Below are 18,704 nucleotides of genomic sequence, written 5' to 3' on the forward strand. Positions count from 1 at the left end.
TTATATAGCACTTAAGACAAATGTTTCTAATCGCTGCATACTATTAACCCAGCTTTAGCACGGCTACCTTGATCGGGTGCATTAAGCATTCAAGGAATTTCTTCCTACTGGCTACCCATTTATTACACCTGGGTTGAGAGTTGCAAAAGTAGATAAATGCCTTGCCAAAGGACGCTAGTGCTGTACTAAAGGAATAAAAATAAAACCATTCTTAGAGGGTAGATTGTGAGCACAAACCATTCCAATTTCAAAATACACTAATATGTTTGTTTTTGTTGTGTGTGTGTTTATTTAAAATAGTAGTATTTATGAGACATGTACAAGTCTGAAGACTCTAGTTGATTACAGTTATAAATAGGGTCTGTGTCTGAAGAATACATTACTTCTATGGGCAAAGTATGAGAGTGCATGCAATCAGCAAACAGAAAGAAAATATCTTATGATTATTACGTAGACATGGTATCGGAATATACAATTATCATCTACAAATGTGCCTGGATAAACAGAATTGGACAACATGATGTGCACAGCATGATAGAAACTACATTTTCTATCTGTTGTGTAATTTGATATTGCATTATACTTACAAACCAGATAGGGCTGGTTGCGCAATCTTTCTGTGTCCAAAAGACCAAGATTCAACTACCGTATGTAATAACTTTGTCATGAACTTCCATGGTAACCTTCATTGTAACTGGCTGCTGAGCCCTTCGTAGATTTACAATAGATGTAACTCTTTATTGAATGGTACCGGTACATTTTAGGATCGTGAGGTCAGACAGGTAATTAGATATACTGAACAAAAATATTGGGTATTTTCTTGTATCTTGAATTCTAACAAATTCAGACACTTAGCACCAGGATATTTTGCCAGTGTGGAAGTAAATTATGTGTGATATCCCCAATACCTGCAAGTTGGTAGGTTCTTATAAAAAATTGCAAGGACTTTTCAGGAAATTCTACAAGCATGCATTGAATTTTAGCCATGTATGTAAGAAGAAAATGACAGGAACTTTATAAAAAAGGAGGGGAAAAATGTTTGTATAGGAATGAAAGTTTTGTTGCTGACCTTTAACCACAGGAAATTTATCAGGTTCAGGGAGGTGTGAACATTCAAATTAGATATTAGGTATTTTGAGGACTAAATAAGACTTGTAATTTACAGGTATTCTTGTGAGAGTGTAGGTATGAAAGTAGAATCTGAAGATCAAGCAAACTTAATGCTCTAGTGAGAAACGTGGTAGTAAAGATAAATGCCTTTAACCCTATCCAGGCCAGGGGGGGGGCCTCAGCAATTCGTGCAATGTTTTCACGGCGCAAATTTTTTTGACCGTGCTGCTCGCAGACATTTTACATGTACTTTCCAGTCTTGCACAACTTTTTAGACCAGCTTCGCGTCACCCAGCTATGCGGTTCCAAAATTACCAACATCATGTAAGTGCATGTCAGACCAAAAAATTTTCAAAAGCTTGATTTCGTGTACAAAGTCAATGCAAATTGTGTTTTCAGCCTAAAATCATAAATGTATGATTATTTTTAGTTTTGCTGGTCGAAATGTATTTATTTTATGCTGTTTATGATCTGAGATGAGTCCCCACCAAATTTCATTGAAAAACAAAAGGTCCAAAAAAAGAAATTGCAAAAAACAATATAATATTTAAGAAAAAAAATATTGCCATTTTTCATATACACAGGCTATAAAGAACACCACTAAGAGTTCTTATACCAAAAATTAGAACATTTGGAGCTTTATTTAGAGAGTAAGAGGGAAAAGTATGATTTTGTATGCTAATTACGCATAAATTAGCATAATCACTTAATAACAATTTGCATGAAATAAACTACTACAATATTTTGTGGATGACGTTCCAAACAACCTGCATGCCAATTTTCTGTGCGATCGCGCAACCAACAGCCGAGATCTCAAGGGGAACCTGGGAGGCACCCCCTCATCTAGTAAAATTATCTTAATGGGGATACTAGAAGTGGTCTTGGAAGTGATCTTATGTGGTCTTCTAAACCAGTTTGAAAAGCATTAAATGTTTTAAGCATAGGTGAAGAGACAACTGTTCTTCACGAAGCAATCTCCACACAGGGGGACGAGAGTGTGTGCATGTTGGGTACACTACTTAGAACAAAATGTTTGTAGAATACCTACGCTGCGGCTTCAAATTTCTCACGGAACATGTGACTCCACTGAGAGCATTACGATAGCAACAAGACTACTTTATGTGAAGTGATTCTGGAAACCAGTTAAGGAGATGGTGATGAGGAAAGTAGCAAATGATCTTCTAAACTGGTTTTCTGTTCTGGTTTTAGAGGTAACCAGTTCAAGAAAATAGATGAAAACCAGGGGCCTGTTTCATAAACTGTTGTAACTTTGCCATTATGGCAAGTAACATTGTAATAGGGCTAAGCAGCCAATCAAAATCAAGGTTACCATGGTAGTTACCATAATGGGAAAGTTGCAACAGTTGTAACTCTTCATGAAATGGGCCCCAGGTCATAGACTAAGCCACAGAGAGACTATGCAAATCATCTGTAGGCTACAGTCTGTCAGCCCAAGAACATGTCTGTGAGTTGTACATGGATCCTACTACATGTAGAAGGATCCATGATATAATGCAAACTTTGTGAAAACAGGTACATGTAGGGCTCACCAGATTTTCTTCAAAGGTCGCTCTCTCCTCCAAATTTTGTTCCTAAACCACTTGATCTAGAGGGATGGCAGGAGAAAGTTCTTCATGACTGGTCAGACTAGAGGAGGATATGGAATTCTCTTTAAGTGGAATACCAATGTGAACACAGATTATTCTCCTGTTAATGTGTTTTCCTATATAAAAAAAAAATCCTTGAGCACTTATTTTGGAGTTTCGTTCTTTAATTGCAATAGCATATTCCCTTGGGAAATTGTGAAGAAATTACAGGAATTTAATACAAGGCTTGGAGAGAGAAGCCAACACAGGTTTGGACGAAACACACTGGTCTGAACTTGCAGACTACTGGAATCTTATACCCCTTTCATAAACCAATTATGCGGCTAATAGCAGCATAATTTGGTCGTAAAATTCTGAGGAGGACCAGAGTTATCAGCATTATTTTGATGCTGCAATTATCCTCATAATAGCAGCATCGGGACCAGATTTTGACTTTATGAACGTATTCCAAAGTAATGCGGATAATTGTCATGGTGCAGTCACAAGGTCACCCTTTTCCAACACAACCGCATCGGAGGGGGTGTGTGTGGTTGCCATGACGATTATCTGCCTTTTTCAGGACAGGTGCTCGTAAAAATAGTGCGGATTATTTTCGGAGTTTGTGAACACAATTTTTATTGAATTATCCGCATTACTCTTAGACAGCTAATTGGAGGATGGGTTTATGAAATGGGTATTATTAATGGGGATTTTTAATTGTACATCATATACACAGCACATTGGAACTTGTACTCGTCTTGTTTGAAAACCCACTTATTGTTAAAAGTCTGAAATAGGTTGTTTGCCTGCAGACTAGGAGGGATGAGGATATGGCAGAAATGGGGAAGGATGTCATCATGTGTGTGTGTTTGGGGGAGGGGGAGGTATCCTTCATATGATATGAACTATCTCATCTGTCCTTTCCATTTATCATGCGATATAAGGCACAGTAGTGTATCATTAGCTGCTCCTGGTGAATCAGTAAAATGAATAGATCATGAATCTGTGGTTTTAATCTTAGTGATTTGTTTTAAAGGGGAATCCAGCCTTGGCCATGAAATGTTGTGTCGTGAAGGAGAAAACTAAATGAAACAGAATGGTGAAAGTTTGAAAGAAATTGGACAAGAAATAAGAAAGTTATAGCTGGTTTAAATTGAGATCACTAATACTATGTAGATTTCATTAATTGGCAACTCAGCAAGTAAATTATGACAAGGGGCAAGGACAACTTTCTCATAGGCCATGTACTTTATTATCAGGGATTTGTGGTTTTCTCCAAAATACCTATTCCCCTGGGGCAGTAATCTAAATATAACCCAGGTAGTATATTGTTTTATGTCATCATGAAAGAAAAATAAATTTGAAATAAAACTTTTGGGAAAAATGACATTTTAGCCAAAATATGTATTGGAGTACATGGAGGAATAGTCCTTGCCTTACATCACTATGACATCCCATATGCGGCCAATTTGAAGTCTCCATGGGTATAGTGATTACCAATATTTACAACTTTAAAAATTCATAACTTTCTTGTTGTTTGTCCAATATTGTTCAAACTTTCACCTATCAACTTGTCTGATTTTTCTTTTCCTATATTTTTTTTTTTTATTGAGTTGGATTCCCCTTTAATAAAGTTGAATTGCTTTACAGGATGTGGGTGACAAATTGAAATGCATCATGTTTCACGAATTGGAGAACTATTCTCCAATTAAATTAATTTAACTTGGAGACAGATATTCCCAACTGGGGCATATTAGAGGTCCTCTTTCTGTGTCACTGTAGCCTTGCGTTTAAGCTAAAATAGCTATTTTTAAAAATATATTCTAGTTCTAGTTTATGTTGTGTAGGCTTACATATGACCTTTTTCTTTGAACGCAATTTAGTGTCATGGATTCAAATAAATATAGCCATTTAAGCATCTCTTGCAATCACAGTTCCAAACCTTTTATCATTCAAACAGGAATTGTTAAAATCATTGAGTTGAAATACCCTTAAAATCTCTGTGAGACACGCCTTTTCAGATTACACCTGTATGCATTTTATTTTCTTCACTTCTAACACATAGAGGTATCGTAGATATCTTTTTCTGCTAGTTTGAATTGATGAAATCTATAGCCTTGGACCACTTTTTGCCACATTTTGTTTTCCACTTATTTGGTGCAGCTTTTCAATCAATCTGCATTCAGATTATGTGTAACAACTCTTCCTGACATAGCAACTGAGGCCCAATAAGAACAAAATAAAGAAATCACAAAGAAATTTGTGAAGAGTTGTAGGATTCCATCAATTTGAACACTGAATAATTTTCAGTGCCATTTTCTTCTGCAAACTAAAAAAAAATGAATTAACAATTTGAAAAGCAGAAAAATCACCAAGCTTTTCTGAGTAGAAACCTAAATAAGGAATCACAATGCTTCTAACATCAAGTCAACAAGAAGTCTCGGTCTTGAGGCCAATAAAAAGCAAAGCCCATTAATTTTAGTTTTAATTAAAGCAACAGTGCCGTTAAGCACTGAATAGGCATAAAACTTACATTGTTGTACTGTGTAGCTTATATATTTCCCATTTGTCAATTTCACTTTTAGCTCTGTTCTGGGTCTTGAAAGGTATTTATTAGCAAAGGTAAGAGTAGAGGGATGGGGGGGCAGAAAGAAACATCTCTTGCAACCCCTCTTCATAAAAAAAGGTTCCGACAACATCAGTAGTTAAATTGGGAATTGATTTTCATGTTCGCTATGAGCCTGCTCTCCATATAACATTATAGTCTTGACCTCAGGCTAAAGTGTGCCTCACTACTACAGAGAGGAAAAATAAATACTACGATATACACAACAAAGGAAGGAAACTGAATTGTGTAAGGAAAGCCCTTGGAATCATGGTTTGTATTCATTAGTTTACATGTTCATCGCACTTTTCTCATATAAATATGGGACACAGGTAAAAAAAACCCCTAATATTCACATATTCAAATATTCACTACTGAATGATACACACCTTATATGGTAAGCTAAAACAACAACAACCTACAGTGTCCTCCCTGAACATGTGTATGTGTGGACTTACCATTAATAACAGTTTATGGTTTATTATAGTGGGTTCTTTATTGTCAACTATGTAAGAATCAGAATATTCAAACAATGAAAAACAAAAAAATAATGAGTGAGTGATACCATTGACTGTCTCGTTTGCTTAACACAGAGTTATGTTTTGTGAAAAATATGCTGAATGTTCAATGTTTCAATGTTCATAACTTTTATATTGTACATCAGTTTTGATGAAATTTTCAGCGTTTTGCTTGTTTGATCTTCGATATCTCTTGGTTGGACTTGACCTTTATTTATACTTGAGTATTATCTAACATTCCAGTATTACAAGGCATGTTCATTCATATAATCTAGTATTATGAGTTGGAATAGTGAGTGCACTTTGGGTGATTTACCGAGGTAAAAGATAAGCCTGTACAATCTACTCATATATAGGAATATGAAATACCTGTACATTACCAGGGGTAGGCTACATGTCTGTTTCTGCAAAGATGAGAAAGCACTGTTCTTACTTACTTCTAGGCCTGTTACCAAGGACATTTGGAGTCAGGGTCGGAATGCAGCTATTGTTTGATGAATGACTTCATCCCAGATAACTGCCAGCTGATCGCTGCTATATCTTTCACAGGTGGCCCATTAATTTCTAATTCTATTTCAAGAATAGGGCATCAGAGTACTTCCAGGCAAGCTAGGCTAAAGAGACCTGGGGGTCGTTACATAAAGCTGTTCGTAAGTTAAGGGCGACTTTAAGAATGACTGGTGATCCTTTCTTACAATTGTACATGCAAAACCATCGCTAATGAATATACCATTCGCCATTAGAAAATATCACTAGTTGTTCTTTAAAGTTGCTCTTAACTTATGAACAGCTTTATGAAACACCCACCTGGGTAGTGCTTTATAAAGCACCTTGTCAGTGATCTTGTCAGTGAGTTACACTTATAAAATAAACCGATCAAAAAATATTTCAGGAGCTTATAACGGTAGTCAGTGAAAACAATTGAAAATGTTAGAACAACAATTGCTAGTAGGTTCCTTCGAACAACCCACTATTAAACAGTGCCAAGAGCACCAAAAGAGACAATAGAGATTCATAGATAGCGGTGAGCGAGAACCGTCTACCACTCGACTGACCACGTGTGTCTAATGTCGTCTTCTACCCATGTTCACTACAGATATAATTATCTTAGATATCACTCAATGCGTACTTGTATGAATGTCCATGTGAAACGGCAAGATAGTGAGCAGGCCACATGCACACCGACTAATAGAGTTCCGTAAGAACATGGTGGGTGGCGAGGTTCTCAATTCCGATAGTAAGCGAGGGTGAGAACGTGACGCATGCACAAAGCCTTAAAATTATGTCATCCCATTGTCGGTGTATGTAAGGGTGTGTTGAATGTTGATTTTCAAATTTAAGCAGCAACATGAATCATGATTGAAACTCTATGACAAAACACTGAATGCAAACACGATCAACAGTGCACCGTTCTGTGTCGAAAATATAAAGCCGTTTATAGTTGTGTAGGCTTCCTTTGCGAGAGCAAATTTAAAGACGTTTCAATGCTCAATTGTGTTCATTGTCGTATTCGCGATGCTGAAGGTTGTAAAATTTGAGCTGATCGTGTTTACAAACGCATCACGATTTAAAAGACGTTTACTCTTATGACTGTGTTCGGAGGACATTGAACACATCCTTTGTTTATCATTATATCCACGTTTTGTAATCACGTTTCATGTTGCTGTTTAAATTTTGAAACAGACATTAAACACAACCTTAAACTCCCTAATGTATATATTTCTTATACATGTGCACTATGTTAATCTTGTCTCCTTTTTACACAGAATTAAATGGGTACTCCAGGTATGTGTTTGAATTCAATTTACTCATGTTCAAAGAATTATTTCAATTAAAAAACATAAATCAGGTTATGAGCTATGATGAAGTGGTATTCATGTTTCTTTCATTCCTTTCATTTTTCATCATTCAACTGAGTATAAAAGTGAATGAAGTGCAATTTTTTCACAATATTTTCCAAACAGTGGTGTTCACTTATGTTTGGTTCTTATACTATAGGTCAAGGTCCCATTTCAGTGCTAATAAGATGCACTTACATGATATTTGTTGTATTCCAATTTTAGATTTTAAATTTTTGAATTCGATATTAACATAGTATAATATATATATAATATATATATATGTGTGTGTGTGTACAAAAAATATATAAATCATTGAAAACTTTGCCTTATATGTCACAAAAAGAAACCTTCAAATGCAAATAAAGAAGGACACAGACACTGTGTAACATGGTGCCACAGTGTCAAGTGGGTAGAATGCATGTGTATATAATAAAAAATATCTTGATATATATGAATGGAAAATCTTTTGAAAACTCATGCCATTCTTTTCAGGGTTTTCTATAACACTAGGAGGCAAAGTAGCTGTGAGGGGGATTTTGAGCTTGAATCCTACACAAATGTCAAACTGCCTTCACCTAAGACTTGTGAATTGTTTATTACTTGTCAGTGGGATCTATTCTGCACTGACTATTCTGTCAACTAGTTTGAACCATCAAAGGTGGAAGTACCATGGCCAGACTAAATTGTCCCTCATTCCTGTGATCCATTTACCAATGTAGAATCAATATGGGCTAGACAAATGTTTATCCAAGTTTGATCTCAACTTTCAACACTTTTAGCTGGCCAACATCAAGAGAAAATGGATAGTCCAGGATCATTGTACATTAACCTACTTTCCACATTCGCCCGTAAGTTTTGTTCCTCTGGAAGGAATACGATGGGAAAATTTTGATGAGAATCACTATCCGTATGGGTTTAAAATTCCTGATGAACTACCTAACACTTGCCCCTGATAGCATAATTTTGTGCTAATATGACAGGGAACAACTTAATGAACATTCCCACCTTTGACAGTTTCAAGGGTATGGCACTTTTTCCCCCCTTCCAAATGGACAGAGTTGTTCCTGAAACGCGCAAGAGGACCTCCACCCCTATCAAATTGGGCAGTTCAACCTCTATATAGGTCGCGTTTTAATCTATGTTCAATACATTCTGTTTTCTATTTTTCCAAATGTTTGTTTGCTTTGAAATGTGGAATCAGCACCTTTTAGAGGTGTGAGAATAATGTAGAAGATGTTTTCTCTTGGGAAAAATTTTGGGAATGAGAAAGTCCTCAATGTGGTAATGTCCGTAGGAAAATGATGTAAAAAAAGTTTTCTATTTGAAGAGATATGGAGATTAGAAATAAATTGTAAGACACAGTTTCTTATGCATCAGTAGTGTAGAGCTACTGATATCATTTTGATTGTCTGATAGTAAACTTGTTTTAAAAATAATAAAGCTATGACATTATAATGTTTTGCTCGATTTCACGAAAACCTTATATGTACATCATGGTTAGTATGCAAATGAGGGGACCGATGACATCACCCAATCACTACTACTTTTGTATTTTATTACATGAAATTTTTCCCCGTAGTTGTGTGAAAAAGAATTTTATTACTCCTGAGAATGTGGAAATAACATTGTTTTAACATTTTGTCGTTAAATCACATTGTCAAATACTATGTGTAAAAGTCGAAGTATTCTATAATTTGCATGCTAGCTAGGATGTGTATATACATGTAAGTGAGTGGGTGACGTACAGTTATCAGTCCCCTCATTTTCATACCAACAAGGATGTGCATATCACTGTTTTGTGAAATTAAGTGAAACTGTAAAATGACATGGCCTCATTATTTTACATCTGATTTTGATGAAATTTTCAGTTATATACTTGTTGAATTTTTCTCTTTTTATTCAAGTTAACTTTTTCTTGGGTTGGACTTGCCCTTTAAGAACAGTCAGTCAACATATAAACAAATTAATAAATAAATAAATAGATATATCAATGTTTACAGTCATGTACTCATGTGCAGTTTCATGAAGAAATACATCATTTTGTTTCAAAAATGTACTTGGGGTTTTGGGGGTTTTATTTTGACATAATGGGTATATATGTATACAACCATGGACTTAGTTACATTGTAGGAGGTCCATGATACAATCAACCTGTTTTGGTCATTGAAAATACTTGGTTAAAGACAAATTTACACATTGAGATAATATTCGATTTTGAAGTATAAGAATCAATCCAAGTTATCATCTCAGAGGCAAGCGCATGATAAGGTACTGCATAGTCTTTTGAATGAGTCCTGAGACGGGATGTTATGATCAAAGCTATTTTGTTTTTGTTTCATTGTCATGTTTGAAGGGGATACGATTATAACTCATTTTTACTTTATTTATGCATTCTTTCTCTTTATCTACGTCTCCCTCTCTCCTACTCCGGATACAATTATTATTGTTTTTCAGAATTACGGGGTGGGATTGATTTTTCCCCTTAAAACTGTTAACTTTCTGTTTCTCCCCTGCTTTTTTCAGTTTGATTCTCATTCATTTACTCTCCTCATTCTCTTTCATTATGAATTAGGAAGTAAATTCTTTACTGATACTAATTCAGGAATTGTGGTTTCACTGGGTTTATTTTTCATTGGATTTTATGTGGCCTCTGTACTTTTCAGAATACCCTATTTTAAATGGGGTATTGAGTCACGTAAAAAGGTTGAAAACTCAACCAATACTGTTTATGTTTGTCCTTAAATATGGTTGCAATCTGTTGCTCTCTTATTCATACAGTAAATGCTATAGGCAGTAGGCTGCTTGTATTTTGCACATATTTTATTTCAGATTAGAACAGATTAGAACGATAATGCTAATAAAGTTTGGTACGAACCAGCAGCCTTGTACATGTATAACACCATCTCAAGTCCTCAGATAGTCAATTCTATCCCATAGGGGCGTGTCGTGGTCTAGTGGTTCTGACTCGCCTGTCAAACAGAGGGTTGTGGGTTTGAATCCTAGCCATGGCGTGTTTTCCTTCAGCGAGAAATTTATCCACACTGCTGCACTCGACCCAGGTGAGGTAAATGGGTACTGGCAGGAAGACATTCCTCAAAAAAGCTGTGCGCACCAGAATCGGTAGACTAGCTTAGCCGGAGTAATATAGGAGTGCCTTGAGCACCTAGTAAGGTGGATACGTACGATATACAAATCCTATATTATTTATTATTATTTATAATGCAACATTCTGAGGTAGTCTTGAAAAATAACAATGTTTGAATGATAACGCTATAATTCACTACTTAATACATTCAAACCGCAATAATTATATTACCAAGTAGCAATAGTGGTGTTCTTTCCCTCAAAAAAGTTATTTTTCCTATAAAAATGAAATCATACTTTTAGGCTAGATTATTCACTGCTCTCTAAATTCTGTAGATTGAAAGTCAATCTAAAAGATTCTGTTCAGGAACCAACCCAAAATTGGATCAAAAGTTTCAATCAAATAAGATTAAAATCTTCAATCCAACATTGGATTGGTCCCAAATTGCAAGCTTTTCCAGTCTAAGGTTTAAGATGTATTTATAACACACATTCAAATTTTAATTGGAAACCATGCACGCTGTTTGCTCTCGCTTTAAAGAAAGGTCCACTAGTTTCATTTTGAAGGGTTAACTATCATTGTTGAATATGGCATAGAGCTATTATGAATATGGTTCCTAAAATGATTATTGCATGTCAAGAGAAGTGTGGTCCATTGCGGTGTCAAGGTTAGATACTTGCAATCTATATTTATACTCTCAACAGAGTATGGCATGATTAAATGCATCAATAGGAAATGGAGATACATGTAATTCACCAAGTGTAGGCTACATTAGGCTTTAAAAAATGTGTATGCCATAATGTTATTACTTTCATGGAGTCGTTCACACTGGATGAGGCAAGTTGAAGTGTGCATTGATTTTAAGCATCTAGATTGTGTGACGTCACGTTTTCAGAACAATAACATGGCCCGTATGTGAAGGTGAAACGTGTGATGATGATTCTTCCAAACATTGATTGTTTTGTCTTTCACGCTGCCAGTCAAAACTTAAAGCTTGTGTCCCGTCTAGACGACTGACGACCTAAACAGTGTTGATTACTTCCGATTAGTACCCCTGATCACTTCTCTCTCGGCCTATATTGTCTTTTTTGGGTGATCTTTACAAACTGTAAATACAGTTTCACTATTTAACAGGGTAAATAGGTAGCCCATATAGTTGGCACAATGGTTGTAAAGGATGCAAATGTGTTGTTAATTATATTAAATGAGGGGCCCACCCAAAAGTCAGCTTTATTATAGATTGGGAAAATAATACCTGTTTCGTGAAATCACCTTCAAACAGTACAAATTGTTTTCAGATCAAAATAATGCAGCATGAATGTAATAAATGAAAATTACATTCATGGTACTATTAGAAACAGTGCACATTATTTTTAGTAGTACGGCAAGGAAAAAGTGCAGCTCATTGTCACAGTAAGTTAGTCTAGTGCTTGTGAATGGGAAATGAGATCTTAATCCAAAGTACTTGAGAACTCTGTTCATAAACTCAATGCTGAGATGGAGTGCGGATGGAGTCCTAAAAGCAGCACTCAAAATAATGCAGCTTTTTCTGGTCTTTGATCTTTCATGAATTAAAAGGATTCCATCCAGGATTCGCATCCAAGAATTCATGAAAAAGGTATAAGGACATGCCAAGAATATTTTTAGAAAAAATAGAATTAGAAATGTGAAAGTAAGGAATGCAAAAATGTCATCATGCATATTTAAACCCATCTTTGAGGGTAACATTTACTTGGGTGAAAGATTTTTCTATTATCTTTCATGAATGAAGAGGACTAGTCATGACATCAGGTGACTTTGTTATGTGTAACATGTGTTTTATTTTCATTTCTTCAGAGTCTATGGACATTCCTCATCAGTAATCATCATCAACATGGAATAATCATGTAGCCCCCCCCCCCCATTTAAAACTGAAAACCTAACTTGGTATCAATTGATAGAAGAAGATGTATTTTTTTTTATTAATCTTTTTTTCTGAATTATGATAGTTGTGGATATTTTGGGGCACTCTATTTTTTAAACATGTTTTATGTTTTAATTGCAAAAAAAATTCACTTGGGCTTGGTTGTTTATATTCCAATAATACATGCATTGCACATGTTGACTATATTCCAGGTCAAATACTACACAAGACAAGCCCATAAGCAAGCCTGAAGCAGATGCAGTCCTCGTAGAATATGTCTCCAGCACTGCAGATGATGGTGATGATGTTGACACTCCTGAGGCCGACTCTGAAAGTGGAAGTATGCCCTCTTTCATTGCACTGGATAGCGATTCTTATCAATCCACTCCTGAGTACTCAACCTTCAAGAAAACCTCGCCCTCAGGAGACGGTAAGTGTTGATATTCTGTATACACTGTGATACCTGTCTATAAAACCCACCAACAAAGCAAGTGGTCTTTAAGGACAGGGTCCTGTAATGCCTTGAAACTTGTATATAAAGACTACAAAGAATAAAGTACACCAGGGAGACAAGAAAAGTGTAGGCCTGTAGTGTAATTGAAACCTATCAAAAATAACAATGTTTGTGTTCATGTTTTGATTCATGATTCCTTTGTAATTCTATATCCTAAAAAATTTAATATATGGCACTCCTGGGTCCCGTCACACAAAGGTTAGTGATTAATCGTATGCGTGATTTTAACGATTAAATGTACATTGTAGTCTGCAATCAATCATAGAAAAATGTTCTATGATCATTGCTAACTTTTGTGTTACGGGCCCCTGGTCTAGTTCCAACTGATGAGGCCTATAAGTAACTCAACAGAAAGTACCCCTCCCCCCCCCCCCCCCCCCCGTTTGACAGATTTTTTTTCTCCTGCAGACAAGCCACCCAAAATTTATTTCCTCAGAGGGATATGTCACGGATCACCTCAACAATACAGGAGGGGGGTGGGGGCACTCGACCTCAAGAGTGGTGCTGCGTTCAAAATAAAAACGAGGCACTGTGAAAAGCACTATGAAAAGGGCGGTTTATAGGACTACTATGCCATAGTTATCAGAGTCTGCATGTGGAGACTAGTGACCACCTGCTATCCCCTGGAAACTGAAGTTGACAATTTAATTGACCTTTGACATTTATGGACAATCTATTAAAATATACTTTAACTTGGTTTCATTCTAAGTCAGTGCAAATAAAAAAGGGAGATTTGAAACACTGAAGTGAAATTTTCAGAAGAGCCAAATGGCTTGGAATAAAATGATATTTGGTTTTTCAACATTGACGATTCCTGGGGAAGAGAGGTGTGATTAATTTCAAGATTTACAGAGAAAACATGTAGAGGATTTTTTCTTTCTTTCTTTCAAATCCGATTGCTTACTGAATTTTTTCACTTTACAATATGTGACTGTAGGCCTACATGAACACCTATTTATATTTGTTCCCAAAATAAGAATAGACTTTCCTTCTTGGTGATAAAAGCAAATTTCGAATTTGTTTATTTGAGATTGTGAATTTACATGTAATTGTAGAGATTACCGGGTATTGATATACAAGGTCAGAGGTCATTCTCATTGACAGATAAAGTGAATGATTAGGCCTGTATCAAAGCAGTATGAAAGAAGAGAGGCCTAATGTACAATCAAATATGTACATAGGTTGATGAAAATATTCTTTTCTTTTGGTATAAAATCACCTTTAAACTCAGGCATGATATGATAATTTACTTAAATTGTGATCAGTATGACTCTTTTGATCGTAGGCCTAATATTGTATGAGATCAGGTGGACTTCAATGAGCTTTTATTTTATTTCAAGAAAAATGACTTTACTAAAAGACAGTGCCAATTGTCTCTTCAACAGTCAAATTTACATTTTCTTATTTAAAGAATTCAATCAATATTATTGGCCTGAATTCAAAAAGGTGGTGTGAAAATCGTTGGTTGAACCCATGGTTTAAGCAGATTTCCTGTATAAATTGTGCTTATTTAAGTGTCTAAGGCTGCGTTTATGCGACCTCAACCCAGAATCATGATTGGAATCACGATTTGAATCATGATTCAAAACAGCAACATGAATCACGATCCGACAGAATCAGCGTTTATACGACCATCTTTCTAACGCTGTTTCTCCCTGAATTCGGGCCGATCCAGTGCGCATCACAGTGCGCAGTTTGACCCAGGAAGTATAGGTCAACATTTTCGCGCGTGTTTCTAACTTCACGTCGGCTGCTAGATTTTTGCTGCCACCGGAGCTAACGCGCGATCGTTTGTGCAAGTGCAACTCGGCTTCCGAAAAATAAATCTTTTACTTCCAGAATTCCGTGTATTGTACCTCGTATTGTTTTTGTTTACTTGTATTCAATCTTGTCGGTTCATCAAAAATGGTGTTCGGTAGCCGTAGTACTGGGCACGAATTCTGTTAATTTTGTCTCGACAGGCGGTGCCACATCTCCGTTGAAATCCCTCCCTTGCAAGCGCCGCTGAAAGGGACTCGTAGATCGTCTTATATTTCTGTGAATCCCGGATGCTTGTGCTTCAGGCTGAGCCCAAAGCACAAGCAGAGCCCTGAGTTCGTCGTCATAGTGCGGTATGGTGTGTCATCCCGTAGGACTAGCGTGCCAAAATTGATTTTTTGGTTGTTTTGGCTTCAATAGGGTCCCCTTACACCAAAAACGATGGGGGTCAAATTTTCAGACCCCTCCTTCCCTTTGTGGGGGTCCTTTTTGGCGCCATATTGGCCTGTACAAAGCCCAATAGGATAATCCATTGTTTTCAACTTTATTTCTCACTTTTCTCTCCAATTTTATTTTTAAGTTGTCTGAGGTGTACAAGAATGAATATTTAATGATGTTGTGAAGTCAATATTTTTTTCACTTTTGCCATACGGGGGGGGGGGGGGGGGGGGGGGGGGGGGGGGGGGGGGCGGATTTTGCGAAAAATGCCCCAAAATTTTAAATATTACCCCCAAAATGTAATTTTCCCCCTTTTGGCACTAGAATTAGGACAAAAAGATTACAAAATGAAGTGCATATGTCTTGTTGTACAGTCCAATGACAGAGGAATACTCACATGTAATTTATATGATTATTATTGGTAAATTTAATGTAAAAGTCACCCCCATTTCAGGATTTTATGCAGTGAAAACCTAACTACAACACTAGAGGGCGCCATAACTTATCATGATGATATAAGTGTGGTACGGTATATCATGACACAGTTCCTGCAGGATTTTTGTGCCAGTTTTTTTTTTTGGATTCACTTGGGCCAAATCTATCACGAAATGATAAGATTCCAATTTTCCCCACCCTCACCAACTACCTGAGGGGGGGGGGGTCACCTATATCGAGACCCACTAAAATCAGGAGTATTAGTAATTTTGCGCCCGGTTAAACAATGAATTATTTTATGGTATTTTATCATCCCTAGACAGCTAAAATGCCTATATCTGAAGGCTTCAAGTTAGACGAGCATCCTACCAACCATATCCCCTACTCCCCCCCCCCAACTGACTGGCATACAACTTTCACCATTCGGCCACTCGTTCTAGAGTACAATTTACAATTAAAGGACTTCTATTCGAATTGTCAATTATGTACTTCTCGGCTAACTTCCATTACTGATAGACAGAAAAAACACAAAATATAATTTTAGCCTCCCCGACACACACGCACATATGCACATATTCATTATTGAAATAACATGTGATGTTTAGAGAACTTCCGAACTTGCATTGTTTTTCAACAGTTGTTAGTACTAATTGACGTCAGGAATGATATACTAAAAAATCTACCAAAATCTGCATCAGGGAAAGTGGTTATTTTCAAGATAGTATCCAAGATGGCCACCATTCACTTAAAATTAATGAATACGACTCACTCATTATCCACCCTAGAATCCTAATTAGTTTCATACTCCATGGTCTAGGAGTTAAAATAATTTGTTGACACAGGGTAGAGTGAATATAAGGACCCCAGGATACCTGGAAAATATAAGATGGCATAACAAAAGCCTGCCGTGTGCTAAAAATCCGCAATTTGGTTTTGATTCAATGATTTTAAGGGTGAAGTAGTAAATTGGAAAAAAAGTTACAAGGACAGTGAGTGGTCTGGTGGGTCCAAAAATCCATGATGGCTTCAAAAAATTTATTCTGAAATGGCTGCTAAAATTAAAGCAGACATAGCTGATTTCATATCGTCCATGGAAATGTGATTTCGATGTTTAATTTTAAACCACTGGTTTGGGTTAGGTAATATATAAGGATAAGTTACAATGTCAAAAAATCCAAGATGAATTCCAAAAAATGATCTTAAAATGGCTGCTGATACTTGAAGCGGACAAAATTCATTTCATATCGGCCTGGGAGATATCAGGTGGGTGTTTCATAGAGCTGTTCGTAAGACGACTTTAAGAACGACTGGTGATCCTTTCTTTTGGTAAATGGTATACACCATAGGGGATGGTTTAGCGCGTAAGAAAGGATCACCAGTCGTTCTTAAAGTCACTCTTAACTTACGAACAGCTTTATGAAACGGCCCCCAGTTTGGTGTCTAAACCAATGGTTTCAAGGGTCAAATAAGACATTTGGATAAGTAAATAGGGCTGTCAGTGGTCTGCTATGTCAAAAAATACGATATGGCTTCCAAAATGCAGGGTCTAAATTGACTGTGGTTCTTAAATGTAGACATAGTTCATTAGAAATGCACATTGTGGATTTGATTTTGGTGTCTACACTAGAGTTTAAAGGATCAAGTATTGTTTCAAGTTGAAAGAACAGTCGGATGTCAAGTTTATAAAAAATCCAAGATTGCTTAAATGACTGCTATTACTTTAAAAGTGGATATAGAACATTAAACATACACCTGGGGATATTATTTTGGTGTCTACACTAGTATTTCAAGAGTTGAAATTAAAAATACATATTAAGGACTGGCTACAATGACAATGCAGATATCCATTTTGCCTTAAAATCCAAGTGGGCTTTAAAAATGGGTTCCAAAATGACTACTGTTACTTAAAAGTGGAGACATTATTCAAACAATACCAACCTGTGAGAAATATTTTGGTGCCTACACTTATATGTATGGGATAAGTTATCATATTGATTCATGAGTTTGTAATAGCACCCACTTGATGATTTTTTTTTAATCTACCATGGATTTTAGACAAAATGGAAAACTAAATATCCTTGTTATTTGTTGAATGTATTATCTAACCCTTTATACCACCATGTAGACATCCAAATTTTTCCTCACATATTAATATTGTATAAACTCTGACCATTATTAATGAGTTTTAGGAATAATTTTAGATGCCATTTTGAAAACTTTCTTGGATTTTTAGGCAAAATGGACAAGTGCATATCTTTGTAACTAATCGAAAGTATTATTATAATCATGAAACCTTTGAGTGGACACCAAAATCATATGTCCTTGGTGAATTTTAAATGAACGATGTCCATTTTTAAGTAACAGCATTCACTTTAGACTCAGATTTCTTCACGACATCTTGGATTTTCCGACATACATGTATACCAATGACTGTCCTTGTTATGATAATATTAATAATATAGGTATATTTACCTAGGGAAGCCACTTCAGTTCTAAAAATTGTTCTCCCAACGGGCCTTACCATTATTATTACCCCTGCCTTAGATGGGCTGCCTAGGCGCTTTAGCATTCAAGGAATTCCTTCGCGCATTCAGGGAATTTCTACCGGGTACCCATTTACCTCACCTGGGTTGAGTGCATCACAATGTTGATAAATTTCTTGCAGAATGAAACTATGCCAGGTTGGGATTCGAACCCACGACCCTTTCAAAGTCAAAAGACCAATCCACTGAGCCACAACACTCGAACGGTTGTAACTACTTTTCTGACTTTAAAATCATGGTTTAAACATGAAACCATATTCTTGATGGATATTACATGTCCACTTGTAAATAACAGTGGCTATTTTATACTCTATTGTTTAACATACTCGACCAACGACTCTCCTTGTAACTTATTCTAATGTATTATT

The 18,704-nt window shown here is 36.3% G+C and overlaps 1 protein-coding gene across 2 annotated transcripts in view; it reads left to right on the forward strand.

The window, feature by feature from the left end:
- Nucleotides 1-18,704, forward strand: part of LOC121407386 (zinc finger CCCH domain-containing protein 3-like) — a 56,656-nt gene that overhangs the window by 20,667 nt on the left and 17,285 nt on the right. For both annotated transcript variants that reach the window (XM_041598438.1, XM_041598440.1), the window contains exon 10: nt 12,861-13,078. In XM_041598438.1, coding sequence (XP_041454372.1) covers nt 12,861-13,078 — 218 coding nt within the window. The remainder of the gene's footprint in view (nt 1-12,860; nt 13,079-18,704) is intronic.

The sequence above is a fragment of the Lytechinus variegatus genome, chromosome 2 (genome assembly GCF_018143015.1).
Source record: "Lytechinus variegatus isolate NC3 chromosome 2, Lvar_3.0, whole genome shotgun sequence".
Classification (NCBI taxonomy): domain Eukaryota; kingdom Metazoa; phylum Echinodermata; class Echinoidea; order Temnopleuroida; family Toxopneustidae; genus Lytechinus; species Lytechinus variegatus.